The sequence below is a fragment of the Schistocerca americana genome, chromosome 4 (assembly GCF_021461395.2).
Source record: "Schistocerca americana isolate TAMUIC-IGC-003095 chromosome 4, iqSchAmer2.1, whole genome shotgun sequence".
Lineage (NCBI taxonomy): Eukaryota > Metazoa > Arthropoda > Insecta > Orthoptera > Acrididae > Schistocerca > Schistocerca americana.
In genome coordinates, this window is record NC_060122.1 from 561,135,357 (window position 1) to 561,155,411 (window position 20,055).

A 20,055-nucleotide genomic window follows, 5' to 3' on the forward strand; every position below is an offset into this window, starting at 1 on the left:
CACACATTGCCTCATTTCTTGTTGATTACAGTTATGTTCGTCTGAAAGTACCTTCGACGAGAATACCTACGACTCGGGAGATCTATAGGTGCTTGATGGATCACCATGCCCGCAACGTAATGGAATTCAAATACCCGTCGAGAACGTGGAACCACATTTGGTGTGCAGTGCATACTCCATTACTGTCAACAGCAGCGAGATCGATGTGGTACATTCTTATAAACCGTAAACTTGTGACCAGGAGTCGATTACATACAATTCATGTGGTCGATTCTCCTCTTTGCACAAACTGTGGCCTGTTAGCAACGGAAGAACATGGTTTAGTGTGTGGCGCAGCGAGGGACGTCTGGATGCTGACGCGTCGAATATTGGCCTTCCTTTGGCGCACTAACTACACAGAAATCACATCGGATGTACTTTTTCTACCGGACAAGACCTTTTTTCCCAAACAAAAGACGTATGCGGTCAATTGGATCGCTGGACATGCGACTAAATATTTGTATTCGTACGATATTAAGTCCGTGATGGATTATTGGATGTATTTACAAGAACAACACGAGCTCATACGGAGTCATACGAAATACAGGACTTACTTTTCCAATTTTTTAGGAAGTGTTTTTCACAATCCGCCCGACAGCTGGGGTGTCCCAGAACTGAGAAGACTCCTGCAGCAGAACGACTAGAGACAATAGTGCGCGGTTCAGTTATATTGGCATACAGCACACTGAGAAGAAAACTGGCCCCTACATGGTCGACGCAGGAGATATACATAAATATATGCCGCCCACAAAGGCAGAAATGGTCAATATTATATGGCTGTCTGCCAGATTTATGATGCGACACCGTGTGCTGCAGGGATTGTGATGCAGATGATAACTTCATTTTCACTCCCGCCCGTGACTAGGATTGTCATTTACTTTATTCATGTTACACAAAAAAAAGGGCGGCCTTTACGTTGATTTTCTGGTTCCCAAATTGTTTTTGCTGTCTCGATCCTTTTCTTATCCCTAAGATGGTACAATTGTACGAATAAAGATTGTTTGTTTACCCTGCCTTCCTGCTCCCACAAACAAGATAAAAAAAAATCCGCTTGGAATACGGATTTTTATTTTTTATTATCACCTTCATTTAACTTGTATGTAACTCTTATTTATGTATTTGTATAATAATAAAAAAAAGGTAAAGTGCTTGACTGTCAGGTGCACGCTGCCCTTGTTCGCCTTTCAAAAAAAAAAAAAAAAAAAAAAAAAAAAAAAAAAAAAAAAAAAAAAAAAAAAAAAAAAAAAGTGGTCAGCGCGACAGAATGGCCATCCTAAGGGGCCGGGTTCGATTCCCGGCTGTGTCGGAGATTTTCTCCGCTCAAGGACTGGGTGTTGTGTTGTCCTAATCATCATCATTTCATCCCCATCGACGCGCAAGTCGCCGAAGTGGCGTCAGACCGAAAGACTTGCATCAGGCTAACGGTCTACCCAATGGGAGGCCATAGTCGCACGACATTTACAACATCGTGGTACCATTTTTCTACAAGATAATGCTCGTCCACACATCGCACGCTGCTCTATGTACTGTCTGCGTGATGCTGAGCTAGATAACCAGATCTGGCCCCGATGGAACATGTGTACTACCACCTTGGGCATCAACTCCGTCCCAGTGCCAGTACCCAAGATACCAAGGACAATTTACAACAGCTGTACGCCAACTCACCGCATGAGAGGATACAACTTCTTGTTTTTCAGACCATCTCCAAACGAATCAGCGCATTCTTCAGGTCAGATGGGGTGCAACGTCGTACTGGTAAGTGGGCTCATACTGCCAAGGTCTTTGTAAATTTGCCTCGATACCGACATTACTGAAATGACATCACACACCTCTCAACTCGTCAAATTTCATTTCGTTTCCGTCTGCTGTGATTGGAGCATTTGACTTTAAAATATTACAGTTGGTAACTTTCACAATAAGAAACGCCTACTAATTATCAAATTGAATTTCAATTAATCCTAACCGAGCGTTGTTCAAACGGCTCTGAGCACTATGGGACTCAACTTCTAAGATCATCAGTTCCCTAGAACTTAGAACTACTTAAACCTAACTAACCTAAGGACATCACACACATCCATGCCCGAGGCAGGATTCGAACCTGCGACCGTAGCGGTCGCGCGGTTCCAGACTGTAGCGCCTAGAACCGCTCGGCCACTGCGGCCGGCAACCGAGCGTTGTGGCGCAGTGGACTCCCATATGGGAGGATGAGTTTAAAACCCGCGTCCGGCTATCCTGATCTAGGTTTTCCGTGATTTCCCTAAATCACTTAAGCCAAATGCTGCGATGGTTCCTTTGCAAGGGCACGACCGTCCTCCTTCCCTATACCGATGGTATCGATAACCTCGCTATTTGGTCCCCTCTCCCGAATCAACCAACCAACCAATTAATCATACGCACAATGGTTCTTAGGCCCTGCAGTGAATGGATAAGATGCGGCTGTTAACTTTAAAGTAATTGGATTTGTCCTTATAGAACTCATCCATTCATTGCACTTGTGAGTGCAGTCTGTATAAACTGTAAATCTACAAACATGCTCTGAAAAGTATGCTATAAGACGAATCTTCTGTGAATAAACAACAAAATTTCATTACAAGCTGTCAGATTATTATTCAGACAATTGCGCTATACGTGGTCGCTGAATATTCTGCAAGTCTGACTTATCTTACGAGACTGGAAATAACATGTCACCAAAGAATCAGGGACCCAATTGCCAATGCATATCTCTTATAGAGGAAATCACAGTTAAAATGGGTCAGGAGCTTAGTATCTCCTGTTACAGGCTATTATAAAAATTGGATACATGGCGAGGGTAAACAAAGGAAATCTCGGAATACAGCATTTACATTTCAACAAGAGCTATTTAACATTCTATACATATATAAATTAATGTCCTCCGCTATGTTTCTCTGTATGTGAAGACTAATCTCAGAAACTACAGCAGAGATTTTGATATGGTTTCCGCAACAGCCTGTTTCCCGGGGGAGGTTTGTGTGTATAATCTGTTACCGCTATGCCAGACAAGCTGTCCGTCATTAGACAGTGATATTGCGTGGTATTACTTTAGCAGTGCAGTGAAATGAGGTGAAACAGCGGCCCCGTTTCAAACTCACCACGTAATATACCTATATCGACATCTATATCTATATATTCCGCAATCCACCTTAAGGGGTGTGCCGGACGGTACTTCTAGTAACACTATCATTTGCAGCCTTTCCTCTTCCGACCTCAAATGATATTAGGCAAGGACTCCCGCCGGTAAACCTCCGTATGGGTTAAAATGTCTCTGTTTTCCTCGTCGTCTTTACGTAGCAAAATCTATGAAAGAGGAAGTAATGTTGTACGTGACTCTCTAATTCAGTCACAGTTGCGATTTAATACAGGCAATTTCCACTTTCAGTATTGGGTTTTGTTTCAGGCTTCATAAATCGGCAGCTGAAAACCACCGCATGTCAAGGAAGGCTTTTGGTGAGCAGTCTTTGAGTCAGGCAACAACATTTGACTGGTTTAAGCGATTTAAATATGGCCGGAATGCGTCGAAATTGACGAAAATTCGAGCCAAACATCGTCAAGCACAAATCTGAAATTGTACGCAGACGATCCATGACGATTGTGGAAACAGTGGAAACAGTAGAATTTCGAAGGGACCTGTCGATGAGCTACAACTGATGAACTGACCATGAGGAATTGTAGCTATGTTCACTCCTCGGTGTTTGAACACCGACCAGCGAAACCATAGCATGTAGGAGTGCATGGAACTGCAGACAACAGTTCGAGATGATCCAGATTTTCTATCAAAGTTCATAACTGTCAATTATGCGTGTCCAGCTATGACAGTGAAAGAAAGCGGCCATCTTCTCAGTGGAAGACACCATCCTCTCCGCCGGCCGAAAAAGCGCCCCAATTTCGCAATTACATTCAGTAAATCTCAATTTTATCTATTCCTGAAACTGTCCATATCTTCCATGTCACAGAGAAGATCTATTGCTACCTTCTAAGGAGAATGAAGGTTAATTTTAGACGCAAATGACCTGGGAGATGGGGAAAAAAGACCGTTAGCTGCGTCTGGACAATGGACCTGCACGCGCCTCGCGCATTGAAAGGGAGTTGCTGGCAAAAATAAACATAACTGTCCCCATCGACCCTATTCTTTTGATCTAGCACTTCGCGGTTGCTCTTCTAAAAAATACAGGCCTTTCTGATAAAGGTTTATCACTAAATAACGCACTAAACTAATCTACCATTCACTTACCGTGGCTGAGGCGATGACCTTGTCGTAGCCGTTCAGTATCTTTGAAACGACTTCAGTGCGAGTGTTGACCTCGCCATTCTTGATAGGCTCTTCTTCGTGGTCGGTCAGCTCTGGCGACGGGGGCGGGGTGATGCTCTTGATCGATATCTTCTTCTTGCGCTCCTGAGTGATGGGCTTGGTGGGCAGTATCTCCATGTCGGTCCTGGACTTGTTCTCCTTGTTGCCGTACACGTTGAAGTCGTAGACGATGGACTGCAGCTCCTTCCTGACCTCCCGCAGGCCGGACTCGGTGTCGGACTCCTCGGGGCGGCAGTCGTTGTCCGCGAAGAAGGCGGATGGCGAGTCGGAGGCCTCCCTCGGCTCGCGCTGGCTGTGGAACCACGGCTGCTCCTCGGACGGCAGCGAGCCCCGGGGCAGCGCCACGCCCAGCCGGCGCCGCTTGCCGCTGAGCCGGTGCGTCGGCGACAGCGGCGGGCCCTCGCCCGGCCTCACCGGGTTGTCGACGCCGCCCATGTCCCACGAGTCGTCGCTCTCCTCGTCCGACGACGACGCCGGCGAGTGCGACGGCGAGTGCGAGCGGCTCTGCGCCGCCAGCCGCTCCACCAGCTCCTCCGTGTTCACCGAGCCGAAGCTGCGGCACCGGCGCAGGTACGTCTCCAGACGCTCCACCTGCAAGGCGCAGAGTCCTTAAGAGCACCGTCACCTCTAACAAGGAGACGGCACGACCGTGGGATCGGGGATTTGTCCGCAATTTTGTGTGGTGAAAGAGGACCCCCAACACATCACGTGGTTAAAATATTAGGACGCACTACCCGGAAAAACACGGGAAAAATAGATCCAAAGTTTTTTAGGTGCCTTATGAGTACAAATGTTAGTATACTTCCGAGCCGCCGTCTAGCCTAGGTGTTTAGGCTCGGATTCTTACGCCACAGGTCTCGTGTTCGATTCCTCCTCTGGCACTTTTTTTTCCTTCTGTTTCATTTTCTTTGGTTATTCCACCAATTATTCAGAAAGTTTCCCAAACCTACATTATCTTTAACAAATTAGTTTCATTATTGAATAAAAATTATTTTCTTTTTGTCCAACAACACAATTCATGGCGGTGGGTTTTCCATTTTCATTGTAATGTATACGACGAGAAACATTGCTTTTTAATCAGAATAACAAAGTCGACTGGAAAACATTCAATTTTTCTGCATATAATGATTATAAACAAGAACCACAGTGGTAATTATCCTAAAAACAAACAAAGCAATAATTTTTGCGACATCTTGCGCAACATATAAAAGCCGATTTTTTATAATCACATGGCGTTTGCAATAAATCTGTACAAAAACATGGCCCATTAACATTTACGAAAATGTTTCGAGTTTCTGACAATTTTGAGGCAAACCAGGCATATTGAATCATGTCTCGGAATACTGGTGACGATAATTGATGGTGAATTATAGAATGAATTTTTGTACAATCTTCCTGTAACAATGCGCTGCAATTTTGCAAGCAACAGAAGAAAAAAATAAGTGCCAGAGGAGGAATCGAACACGAGACCTTTGGCGTAAGGGTCCGAGCGCTAACCATGTAGGCCAGACGGCAGCTCAGCAGTGGATTAACATTTTACATGCATAAGGCACCTAGGAAACTTTGGATCGATTTTTCTCGGGATTTACCGAGTGGTGCGTCCTAATACTTTAACCACATGAGGTGTTAGGGGTCCTCTTTCACCACAAAAAATTACGGACAAATCCCCGACCCCACGGTCGCGCCGTCTCCTGGTAAGTAAATAGCGGCTGTATTACACGAAGGACGTACCACGAAGGTGTTATGCATATTAGCCAAATATTGGTATTAAAACTTCTAAACTTTGCAGCCGTTGGATGAGTGCGTGACGCTGCAGCGCATTTTCACTGCGCAGCTGGCAAGAATGGTAAACAGGGGACATGTCGTTACCAGCAAACTAAAAGCTTTGTGAATTTTATTCCGTGCACTCAGCTGGGCAGTAACTACGCCCCGCAGACAGGTACGCGAACAATATGAGTTGATGTCAGCATTTGAGAGAGGACGTGTAGTTGGGCTCAAAGAAGCCGATTGTAGCAACCGGCGATTCGCTCGACATTTTAATAGGAGCGAAGCCACTGTTAGATCATGTTTCCAGGAATTGGTGAACTGTGAGCGAAGACAGTGTCAAGAAGGAAGCTGTTGACCTACAGAGACGACAGAACACAAGCGGCTTGTAGTGAAATTGCATGCTTATGGAATGTCGTCTCCGTTATGTGACTGGATTTGTTATTTCCTGTCAGAGAGGTCACAGTTCGTAGTCATTGATGGAAAGTCATCGAGTAAAACAGAAGTGATTTATGGCGTTCCCCAAGGTAGTGTTATAGGCCCTTTGTTGTTCCTTATCTATATAAATGATTTTGGAGACAATCTAAGCAGCAGTCTTCGGTTGTTTGCAGATGACGCTGTCGTTTATCGACTAATAAAGTCATCACAACAGAATATCAAAACAAACTACAAAACGATTTAGAAAAGATATCTGAATAGTGTGAAAAGTGGCAGTTTGTAAGTAGGCTGTTTAGGTTTTTATGTTGGTGACGCCATGTAGCGCTCTATATGAAAATCACTGACTGTGCTGTGTGCAGTTTGTGGCTGGTTTGCATTGTTGGAACATTCGCCATTGTAGTGTTCGGCAGTTGGCTGTGAACAGTGCGTAGCGTTGCGCAGTTGGAGGTGAGCCGCCAGCAGTGGTGCATGTGGGGAGAGAAATGGTGGAGTTTTGAGAGCGGATGATCTGGACGTGTGCCCATCAGAGACAGTAAATTTGTAAGACTGGATGTCATGAACTGATATATATATTATGACTTTTGAACACTATTAAGCTGGCAGTAGTGGCTCTCGCAGTATTGCAGTAGTTCGAGTAATGAAGATTTTTGTGAGGTAAGTGATTCATGAAAGGTGTAGGTTATCGTTTGTCAGGGCCATTCTTTTGTAGAGATTATTGAAAGTCAGATTGCGTTGCGCTAAAAATATTGTGTGTCAGTTTTAGCACAGTCATTTATAAGTTTTTCTAAGGGGACGTTTCAAGTTGACCCTAAATAACGATAAGTGTGAGGTCATTCACATGGGTGCTAAAAGGAACTCGTTAAACTTCGATTACAAGATAAATCAATCTAATCTAAAAGCCATAAATTCAACTAAATACCAAGGTATTACAAATACGAACAACTGAAATTGGAAGGAACACATAGAAAATGTAGTGGGGAAGGCTAACCAAAGACTACGTTTTATTGCCAGGACATTTAGAAAATGTAACAGACCTACTACGGAGACTGCCTACGCTACGCTTGTCCGTCCTCTTTAAGAATATTGCTGCGCGGTGTGGAATCCTTACCAGATAGGACGGACGGAGTACACCGAAAAAGTTCAAAGAAAGGCAGCACGTTTTGTATTATCGCGGAATATGGGAAAGAGTGTCAGAGAAATGATACAAGATTTTGGGCTGGACATCATTAAAAGAAAGGTGTTCTTCGTTGCGACGGAATCTTCTCACGAAATTCCAGTCACCAACTTTCTCCTCCAAATGCGAAAATATTTTGTTGACACCGACCTACATAGGCAGGAACGATCACCACAATAAAATAAGGGAAATCAGAGCTCGTACGGAAAGATATAGGTGTTCATTTTTCCACGTGCTATACGAGATTGGACTAATAGAGAATTGTGAAGGTGGTTCGATGAACCCTCTGCCAGGCACTTAAATGTGACTTGCAGAGTATCCATATAGATGTAGATGTAGATAAACGAGAGGACCGAGAAAACGTCAGAGAGGCACTCACAGCCCAGGATTCATCACTATGATCGATCTGACGTGCGACTGGTGCTTCAGTGACTACAAGGACAGTTAATAGGCGCCTCGCAGACAGAGGCCTGAGCTCACGGCGCCTCTTGCGCCAACTACCATCGACCTCTCTACACTTACAAGTCGGTTTGCTGTGGTGTCTGACAGATGCCTGACACATTTGGCATGGAATTTGATTGACTGGAGTAGAACTGTCGTCAGTGATGAATCTCGCTTCGAATTGAACCCTGATGACCAGCGAAGAGTTGTCTGGAGACGCTCCGGACGGCGGTGAGATACCAACCAGACTGCCGCCGGCCATACGGCTTGCCAACCAAGAATGATGGTCTGGGATGCCATTTCATTTCATAGTGGGACCCCTTTGGTCGTTATCCGCGGCATCGTTACAGCACAGTGGTACGTCTGCGATATTCTATGCCCCGTTTTGTTGCCTCTCACGGCTTACATTTCACCAAGATAATGCCCGCCCGCTAACGGCGAGAGTTTCTGCTGCTTGTCTTTGTGCTTGCCAAACCCACCTTGTCCATCAAGGTCTCCGAATTTCTCGGCAACTGAGACCTTTTGGAGCATGATGAGCTGGGCTCCCCTACGAGCTCGGGATATTGATTTTCTAACGTGTCACTTCGACATAATTTGGCACGATATCTCTCAGAAGGACATCCAAGAACTCTGTCAATCAATGCTAAACAGAATAGCTGCTTGCATAAGGACCAGAACTGAACCAACGCGTTACTGACTTGCTCGATTTGTAAAGCTATTTTTCTTCATTAAATTACCCACTTTTTCCGAAATTGTAATCATTTGTTTGCCTTCACATGTACGTCACATCTATCGATTTCCATCTCATTCCTTCGTGGTGTGTCGTTTTCTTTTCCTTTGTTTTAGAGTGTACTAAGGCAAATGATGGTTTGCAGTTTTTTGCGAATAAAGCCGTCTAGGAAACTATGAGATGAATATATTATTTACAACGACGCTCCGCCTACTGCCACCACCAAATCAATTTAACTGACGATGGCCAATGTAGAGGGGACGCAAAATACAGACTGGTAGCAGCAAAAAGAATTTTCCTGAAAAAGAAAAAATTATTAGCTTCAGATACAAATTTAAATAAGTCCTTCCTCAAGGTATTTGTTTCGAACGTAACCTGAGACGAATGTGAAACTTCAACGATAAGCAGTTCAGACATGACAAGCATACAAGCTGTTAATAGTGACGCTACAGAAGAATGTCTAAGATTATAGGCAACTAAATCAAATTGCGAGAAATGTATATATCACAACTTTACTACATCACAACATTACTAAAGGAAGAGATAGGTGACAGGACACATTCTGAGGTACTGAGAATCGTCAGTCTGGCAGTGCAGAAGAGAGTAAGCAGGTTCACATGCGCTACCTAATAAAAACCTGATGTACGCAGAAGACATGGTCGGTTGTCAATGTAACTTCGTACACGTACGGACCATTGGCTGGTATGTAAATGACGAAGAGTCACAATTCTCTGTGATAGGTAGAATGTCCATCAGAGTGCATGAGTGTTGTTCGTATTCAGTGTTGTTACCATGCCTATTAAAGTACATAAGGGGCTTGAATTTCGTCAGATGTTGGGTGATCATAGTGAATGCCATAGATATGTACCATACTCGTGTGAGACAGCGTTATCAACACCTGACAGCGTTTGAAAATGGTCTTGTTATGAGTCTTCACTTGACCAGTTGGTAGAATCAGCAACAATGAAATTTTTGGTGCATTCGAATGTCACATTGGCCCAGTGCTAGAATACATGAGAAGTTGAAGGCAGGCACATTAGTAATCAAAATTCCGGTCGAACACGTCTGACCACCGCAACAGAGGATAGCCGTATTCCTACACCTTCGCATCAAATGGTTCAAATGGCTCTGAGCACTATGGGACTTAACTACTGAGGTCATCAGTCCCCTAGAACTTTGAACTACTTAAACCTAACTAACCTAAGGACATCACACACATCCATGCCCGAAGCAGGATTCGAACCTGCGACCATAGCTGTCACGCGGTTCCAAACTGACGCGCTTAGAACCGCACGGCCACACCGGCCGGCACCTTCACATCAGCGCGTGCCATCCGAGAACAAGTAATGTAATCCTTGCAACCATTCTGTGCCGTCCCACACCATCGGTTAGAGGCCACGAGCTACAAGATTAGGAAATAACCGTCCCATTCATAGCCTGCCATTAATATAACACAAAAGCCTGCGTTTGGAATGGTGAAGTGACCGTGAAACACCAAACTGTATTCAGCGATAAATCACGGTTCCGCATTATCTCATATGTCCATCATCGATGAGTATGGTGGAGACCTCGGGAAATGCCCCAGTCTTCCAACTATTTTAAGAGGCACAGCGGTGTTACACCTGGTGTCAAGAGGTGGGGAGCCACTGGGTACGACTTCAGGTCATGGCTGGTAGTGAAGACACAACGGTACGTCACGGACATCCTGCGTCCTCACGTGTTGCCTCTCACGCGACAGTATCGTGGTGCCGTTTTCCAACAGGAGAATGCCCGTCCAGATCTGGCACATGTCTCTATAATCTTTCTGCGTAATGCTTACTCCAGTGCCAGAAGGATCCCCTGATCTGTCCACGATAGAACATGTGTGAGACCATTTCCGGTGTGTCAGTACCAATGTCCAGGATACAAATGACCAGTTACAACAGTCTTAGATCAGCTTGTCTCAGGACAGGATGAAGGCTCTATGAAATCCTACTCAACCGTATGGGTGCAAGCATCCAAGCCTAGGGGGTGCTACATCATTCTGATGAGTGAGCCCATACTGCCAAGTTCCTTGTAAATATGACTCGATCTTGTAACTACTCCAATAACATCACGTAGCCTCTCAACCCGAGAAATTTCATTTCGTTTCCCCCTCTCCGTTTACGTGCTTCACATTTCACATTTTTGGACAGGAAAGGGGATATAAGCCAAGCAGTTATAAAGAGATGAACAGTTTGCCAGGTAATTAAGAAACAGTGGAAATTAGTGGTAGTAAAATAGTTTTATAGCAGCTTTTTGGGGTATTCAGTAAGTAATGCAACACATTTTTTCCTCGGCCAATTGCGAAAGAAAAATTGCAGAATTTGCTGTGGAACATCATGGAATAATTACGCTTCGGCCCCTATAGTTTCATGGAAATCCGATTGGTAGCGGTGCTATACGTAGCCTTCAAAATGGCGTCTGTAACAGATGTCCGTTCCCAACAGAGCGCTGTCATTGAGTTTCTGTTGGCGGAAAACCAAGAACCGCAGATACTGATACGGACTTGCGGAATGTCTACAAAGACCTGGCAGTGAACAAAAGTACTGTCAGTCGTTGGACGAGGCATCTGTCATCATCGCAACAAGGTCGTGCAAATCTGTGAGATCTTCCGCGTGCCGGCCAGCCGCACACAGCAATGTCTCCTGCGGTGTTGGAATGTGCGGACACTCTCTTTCTAGGTGACTGATGGATGACAATCGACACCTCGCTGGTCAACTGAACGTCCCTGTTGGTAATGCGGATATACATGTCCACCAATCCAAAGTCGACTAGCAAAGTCGTATCATGCGGGCATACAGGCCCTCCCAGTGAGGTGGCGTAAGGCCGTCGCATTGAAAAATACACTGTTGTAGCCAAAAGAGCTGGGAATGATACGGTGTATTGAAACACTGAATAAAACCAACCCTATTTCAGAAAAATAATGTGTTGCGTTACTTATTGAACGCTGCTAGTAAAAATACCGGCTGATAAAAAAGTCAGTATAAATTTGAAAACTTAATAAACCACGGAATAATGTCGATCAGGCTCGTCCAAACTGTGCCCCTGGGGCGCTAGCGCCCGCGATCGCCCGCGGCCAGCGCCCCGGGCGAATTCGTGTGTTGCTGCAGTGGCCGAGCCGTGCCACTTAGCTGGCCGTGCGGACCGCCCGAACGCTGGGGGACTGATGACCTTAGCTGTTTAGTCCCCCTTAAACATCCCAACAACCACCACCACCACCCGAACGCCAGCCGATAGATATACAGGGTGAGTCACCTAACATTACCGCTGGATATATTTCGTAAACCACATCAAATACTGACTAATCGATTCCACAGACCGAACGTGAGGAGAGGGGCTAGTGTAATTGTTTAATACAAACCGTAAAAAAAAAATGCACGGAAGTACGTTTTTTAACACAAACCTACGTTTTTTTTAAATGGAACCCCCTTAGTTTTGTTAGTACATCTGAACATACAAACAAATACGTAATCAGTGCCGTTTGTTGCATTGTAAAATGTTAATTACATCCGGAGATATTGTAACCTAAAGTCGACGCTTGAGTAACCTAAAGTTGGCGCTTGAAACCTCCGACGTAATGCAACAAACGGCACTGATTACGTATTTGCTTATATGTTCAGATGTGCTAACAAAACTAACGTGGTTACATTTAAAAAAAACGTAGGTTTGTGTTAAAAAACATACTTTCGTGCATTTTTGTATGGTTTGTATTAAACAATTACACAGCCCCTCTCCTCACGTTCGGTCTGTGGAATCGATTCGTCAGTATTTGATGTGGTTTACGAAATATATCCAGCGGTAAAGTTAGGTGACTCACCCTGTATTTGTTCGCCCGTTTCCCTTCGGGCAGAGGACGTTTCACAAGTGCTTCAACTAGAGCTGATTGACCTATAGTGCCATACCCGCCTGAAGGACCGCTTTCTTATGTGTAACTTCCTAAAACTAAGAACCGTTCATTCCTTGGCGATAAAAATTTAACCAATTATTTGAGGTTAGCAGTTTCACGGAGTATTCTACCAAGCCTAGACAAAATCGTTTCCTCGAAAAAGAAAAACGTGTAAAATGTTAATTGTCTTCTTTAACAATGTTGACTGTAAGAATAAAAGAGCTTTATAACTTAATTCTATTTTAATAAGTTTTCAAACTTTGTCAGTTAAAATTATTACGTACAAAACAGCAAACTAAGGATCCGATTTCTAAACTCTGAAAAGGGATACAAAAAATTGTAGCACGAAGTATAACAAAAAATACTTACTTGTAACTACTAACAATAAGAATGATACTCTATGTCCCATACACAAAATTAATTCTAAAATAAAATATTTTGTTTACGTTAAATCTGACCGCGGGACAGTCCAGCGCAGAGCAGTGCTGTGCGGTCTTTCTCTCTCTCTCTCTCTCTCTATCGCTCGCTCGCTCGCTCGCTCCTATAGCGACACTAGCGACAAACGGTCGCGGACGGGGCGCTGAACTACACTGCCTTGCGGCCGCGGGGCGCGGGCGCGCCCGCCGGGCGCAATTCTTGGATGAGCCTGATGTAGATAGAGAGGTAAAAATAGACGCAATTGCTTGGAATGACATGGGGTTTTATTAGAACAAAAAAAAACTAAGATCACAAAATGTCTAACAGATGGCGTTCGACAGCAAAACGTCAGTGACTGAGCATGAGAATCGTGTATAAAAGGAGCTGTAATGAGAGAGAGAATGAGATGCGCCAGTAGTCGCAGCATGTTGACGTTACCTCAAAAGCCGCTTTTAGTGAAGCTGTATTATCAGAATGGGGAATGTGCTAGTTCAGCATTATGATCCTATCGCCACAGGAAGGGGATTCGAACGGGTAAAGGTCCGTTGACAGATGCAGCTGTGGCGAGAATGATTTCGAAGTTCGAAGCCACGGGTTGTTTGGACGCTAGACCCCGTAGTGGCCGACCGAGCACAAGGCCTAATGCTGCTGAGACACTTCAGGAATAAATGGAGACTGTAGCGGGTTCGTCTATGCACGGGGACGTCAGCGCTCGTGCAGTCGCACGTCGCACCAGCATTCCATACACTACTGTTTGGTTGGCACTTAGACGTACCCTCCGATGCTATCCGTTTAAAATACATCGGCATCATGAACTGTTACCTGGCGATTTAGTGAAGCGGAGGACATTTGAGGTGTGGGCGTTTCAAAAGGTGGCGGAAGACGACGATTGGTTGAGTAACGTGTTGTGGACCGACGAAGCTCATTTCACGATCCGAGGGTCTGTCACGCCCACAACTGCAGAATTTGGGCTACCGAAAATCCTAGAACTTCGTGGAAACTCCATTCCACGACGAGAAAGTCAAGGTATGGGTTGGATTTACCACATCTACCGTTATCGGGCCTTTTTTCTTCGAGATAATGCGTGACTCTGATTTTGTAACTGCTACAGTGACGGGTGAGAGGTACGCCGATATGTTACAGAATCGCATCATCCCCAGCGTGGGTGATAAACAACTGCTGGAACGTACGATGTTTATGCAGGATGGCGCTCCGCCCCATATTGCACATGCGAGAAAGATTTCTTGCGTGCGTCGTTTGGTGATGATAGTGTGCTCAGCCGCCACTTTCGTCATGCTTGGCCTCCCAGGTCCCCAGACCTCAGTCCTTGCGATTATTGGCTTTGGGGTTACCTGAAGTCGCAAGTGTATCGTGATCGACCGACATCTCTAGGGATGCTGAAATACAACATCCAACGCCAATGCCTCACCATAACTCCGGACATGATCTACAGTGCTGTTCACAGCATTATTCCTCGACTACAGCTATTGTTAGGGAATGATGGTGGACATATTGAGCATTTCCTGTAAAGAACATCATCTTTGCTTTGTCTTACTTTGTTATGCTAATTATTGCTATTCTGATCAGATTAAGCGCCACCTCTCGGACATTTTTTGAACTTTTGTATTTTTTTGGTTTTGGTAAAACCCCATGTCATTCCAAGCACGTGTGTCAATTTGTACCTCTCTATCTACATTATTCCGTGATTTATTCAGTTTTGAAATTTATACAGACTTTTTGATCACCTGGTATATTTTGCCAAAGCTGTTGAGCATAAAACACACAAGACTTCTGTAGATAAACTCAGATTCTGTTTGAAGAACAAAGACTCACCGTGGCCTCTGAGATGGAGCTGAGACTGCTGGCCATGCCGCTGCCGGTGCCCGGGCTCAGGTGGTTCCTGTCCACTGCCTTGAGTTTCGCCTGGTCCAGCTGCTGGTAGTCAGGCAGCGATACCGTGGACAGCTTCTGGACGCGGATGTCGCCGTCATCCTGCAACACGGGGAGGCAAGTCCGCCAGCGTTACGCACCGCGACATAATCGAGCACGACAAAGCACCTGGTAGGACCGCACGAGACAAAAGGTCAAAACTGCATTCGGGTGAAACAGTTAATATGCAAAACTGATGAAACTATTTTCCATCGAATTTTGAAATACCTTGCTGTATTATTACAAATACAAAAACGAAAAGGTTTATGTAGTATCTGATATCTGTCAATAATACTCATTGAGCGGTATTAGATCCGCAGGACGTTCTTATGTGTTGATTCTTACGTACCTACAAGCAGAATAATAAAGACCACAGCAGTAGATATGCGGATCATACATCATATCCGTAATTCTGACATTCTGGTTAATGTAATATTCTGGAAACTGTTTGAGCGCTTTGTACAAGACTTGTATTCACATACCATATGTGATTTTCTACTTTTTTATTTTGTTTTTAGTGCTACAGTACTGATCACATTCTTCAAAAGAAATTTTAGTTTATAACGCTCAACTAATTACTTAAAGTAAGTGTAACTGCAGCTTTGTTTCAGTACATTTGTGTGCGAGTATAGCTATACGTAGTTTTTCTAACAGGGTTTTTATTTGGTGGGTAAATTGAAGACGATCTTAAAATTGGCCAAAATCAATTCCTAGAAAGCAGTAAGAATAGCTACGTAATCATACTATGAAGTTTCTTAAACATACGCCTACACACAAAACATCACTTTCTGAAAAACCTGGACAAGGTATGTCCGATTTTCTTTTGCTCCACAATGTAATACTGCTCTGGTTTAAAAGTATTTTACTTAAGTTAGAAGGCTACGTAATTATTTTCTCATTCTTTCTTATTTTCCTTCTCAGTTAAGAATCTTAGACTAAATCTTTATTAACATATATCTGACTCCACAACTGGCAGACATGTAGTCCCTGCATATTAAAAAGCGCGCAAAATTCTTGGAACTCAGATTCGTAAAATAAAGTCACAGCGAACTAGGTAGGGCGCAGAATTCTTTCCCTGCCAGATTTCATAACAGGGCATGAATATTTTTGAGAATTACGTAGATAAACTTGCAAATAAAGGCGTAATTATCCACAAAAATGGCGGTGTAGTAATAATAGCGAAATGAAGCAAGACAAATTTATGTTAAGACGTCGTGGTATTAGATCTCGCAATTATTGCTGTCTTCAAAGCCTCTGAAATATTGAAGAGAGCGAAAATTTCTCGAAAAAATAAAAGTTTGCTGCGAATGAAGGGGCTCCGGAAAGATTCAAAAGCATGAAATGTTCAATTTTTACTTTTATACATTTTTAAAAATCTACAGACGTTTCCCTTTCAATTGATATGTAATTTATTCACTTCAAAGGACAACAACTATTTTAAAGATATTTTTGAAATATGTTCTGCGTGGGCTTCACCTACTGTGGTGAAGTTAAACTGCTGTCAAATGGTGTACTCATGAATCTACATTCTCATCATGTACATTTTAGTGATGTGAGAGAAAATAAGTGTTACAAAATAAGTGTTGCGGCTAACCTCTGACAGTTCGATATCCGTCGCTCGCTCGCTTGTCATGTGTTTCATGTTTATTTAATCTTTTGTAGTCCTGAAAATATTCAATTCTCTTCATTTAAGTCTTTTTGGTTGAAGGATAATCATGGGCAAACGAAAAGTGACCAGAAATCCCCTAAGACTTTTAAGTAAAGAATAATTGTTTGAAAGCCAAAGGTATGTCTTATGACCATAACAGTAAAGACGATAACTAATTGTGTAAATTTAATCTTGCAGGTACATTCGCCCATTGCAATGAAAGTGAGAAAAAAAGTAATTCGCAGCGGAAGCTTGGTTCCGTTAGTGAAAAGTATGAATGTTTCATGGGCGAATCGGATATGGATGAAATATTTGATAAGTCAGTTCTCAACAGAATTTTTGCAACTGTGTAAGATGTATTCAGTGTAGTGGGTCGGACTGGAATTTTGTACAAAAAATCACTTAGGACTCGCCAGTAAAATGGATCTAAAGTGTGGTAAGTGTTCCACATGACCACCATTTGCAACAGTGTTGCAGTAACTATAAATGAAGAAAAGCGTAGCAAAATCTATGAACACAACATTAGATTTACTTACGCCTTGTGTACCATTGGTAAGGGTGCTATTGCAGATGCAGTTTTCTGTGGCATGATGAATCTTCCAAATCCCCCAACCAAGTTTATGAATTATAATAGATTTATAGTGCCTAAAGTAGAAGATGTCTGTAAAAGAATCTATGAAGAAAGCTGTGGAAGAGGCAGTAATGGAAATCAGTGGTAACGGACACTTGCCTGCAGCACTCGTTGCTACCTGACATAAACGGAGACACACATCTCTTCATGGTGTATTATCTACCACCAGTATAAATACAGGGAAAGTTTTAGATGTAGCAGTAACATCCAAATATTATAGGTGTCCACAAAAAATAAAGGTATCCATGAAAATATTTCACAACTAACTATAGAGGCAGTAATGGAGGATTGGAAGTGACTGGTGTTGCTAGTATATTTCAATGTTTTGTTGCGTGTGATGAAGCACGATATGTGAATCCCCTTGGTGATGGTGATTCTAAAAAGTTTCAAACATATTAAGGATCTGTAGCCCTATGGCGATGATATTGTAGTGTAGAACACACACAGATTTGATGGGATGAAGAAAGCTGTTTGGGCTCTTTTTCATACTTTTTCAACCAATGAAATTCCCCATCATTTCTTGTGTCCCAAAGGACAAAACATTTGGTGTACGGACAACAATGGATTGCTAATTCATGAAGTACACAGATAAACATAGTCTGCCTGATGCGGTAATGGAGGTGAGAGTTAGCAGCAACTGTTGAAAAAGTGTGTTCATGGAAAAACTCAAAATCTCAAAGAAAGTGTAATTAGAGTTACATGGTCAAGAATCCACAAGACTGTGTTTGCTAGAACAGAAATACTTCACTTTGGTGTGTATGATGCTGTTGCTACTTTCAATGATGCCAACGTTGAAGGTGCAAAGTATTTCGAAATATGGCAATGAAGATAGTTTTCAACAAGGTACGAACGATGCCTGCTTTAGACAAGGAATATCTTCGGGCTGCTGACAGGGCTGTAAATAGTCTAGAAACAGAAGCAAGAGTAAACAGGAGGAAGACAATGAGGAAGTTGGAGGAGGAGTTTGCAGAAGATGAAGATAATCCATCCTATGAACCTGTACTGTACTAAAAAGGCAATACAAACATTGTCGCTCGATTCCCTAAAGTTTTTCTCACACAAATTAGATGTTTCCTCCAGGGTCTACCAAAGCAATTAAACCAATTTGTTTCAAATTTTCAGTAAATGTTACAGTCTCTTCCGCTTAACTTAACACAGCCTTTCATAAAAAATCTGTATACTGTTGAATCTATAAACAAAAAATGCCACAAAAAGTAGTGAATTTTCATTACAATAAAAAAAATTAATCTCTAGCAACTGAATTCAAATTTTTGAAAATCCGCGTGTTAAATTGTAGCCAATACTCCAATAAATAACCTGTAAAAATTTCAACTTTCTAACTCAAATACTTTCTGAAAAAGCATGGAAGATAGAGCTTCCGGGCGTTATCATCTGAGGGTGAACAGGTAAGACTGAGGAGGAATGAACTGTACAGAGTACAAAATTACAGAGTTCTGGTTTAAGAAAAATTAAGGAAATACAAGCGTAATCAAGGATATTGCGAACGATAGCATCAACATATTATCAAATTTTGAAAAGCCTAAGTAAAGAAGGAGGTATTTAGCTCCACAGGGAACTATTTTATTCTAAACGCCTTAGTCAATTAAGTTGGAAGACGATGATTGGTGCCGACGAAAGAGCCTTTCATCACCAAAAGAGGAGCGCTTCTATCAAATATTCACACAGAATCGAGGAAGGTTTTATGGAACTCTGCTTCATGAACACAGAATTGAAAGCGCGAGAAGATCTACGAAGAAACAATTTCATTCATTGTGTTACAAAACAATTTTAATAATTACACAGTATAAAATATACGACGAAGTCTAACGAAGACCATTACCAGAAGGGAGAGGTTAATTTTACCTTTAATAACGCATCCAGGAGTACTTCACGTCAGACAAGAAATTAAAGGGAAAGACAGTAGTTATATTTATGTCAAGTAGTCTGCGGTCTTGGGTGTAATGGGACAGTAGAGATGAAAACATTAAATTAATTCCGAAGCACTTTTTTCTCCATCTCTTACGGAGCTCCTTTAAATAGATTTTAAATAATATTGGGACCATAGAGCATCACCGTCACAGTGTTTGAGCGCCACAGTCTTTGAAGACTCGTAGTGGCAGGGAAACTAATTTTTCTACTGTAACCCTATGAGTACAGCCTCCACAACTTGCATGTGTGCGATGCGCCAGCATTTACCATTCTGCTCCAGTCTATTTCGTGGTACAGTCTTTTAGAGTTCCACAGATATTAAATTATTCTGTGCGCTTTTACGTAGTAGTTACTCCACAAAATTCTGTAAATACCCCATCTAAAATATCCCATACGAAACCATCCCAAGTGCAAATCTGTTATAATCTTCTAATTATTGAAGTCACAAAGACTTCTCGATAGTTGTTACAGTCCTGCCTTTCAATCTGTTTTTATAAACAGAACTGACTATAACTTCATTCTATTCGTCTGTAACTGATTGTCCTAAGTTTAAGTTGTAGATTCTCGTCAAGACCTCACATAGCACCACCACTGCTTCGTTTACTAGCTCGAAATAAAGGGTGCAACAGATATAAGTTCAGATACTTCTACTGGTAATACGGACGGTGTACTGGACAACAT

The 20,055-nt window shown here is 42.9% G+C and overlaps 1 protein-coding gene across 1 annotated transcript in view; it reads right to left on the reverse strand.

The window, feature by feature from the left end:
* Positions 1-20,055, reverse strand: part of LOC124613615 — a 46,025-nt gene that overhangs the window by 20,651 nt on the left and 5,319 nt on the right. The window contains exons 2-3 of the mRNA XM_047142331.1: positions 15,071-15,229; positions 4,289-4,957 (exon numbers count right to left, since the gene is read on the reverse strand). Coding sequence (XP_046998287.1) covers positions 4,289-4,957; positions 15,071-15,106 — 705 coding nt within the window. The 5' untranslated portion in view covers positions 15,107-15,229. The remainder of the gene's footprint in view (positions 1-4,288; positions 4,958-15,070; positions 15,230-20,055) is intronic.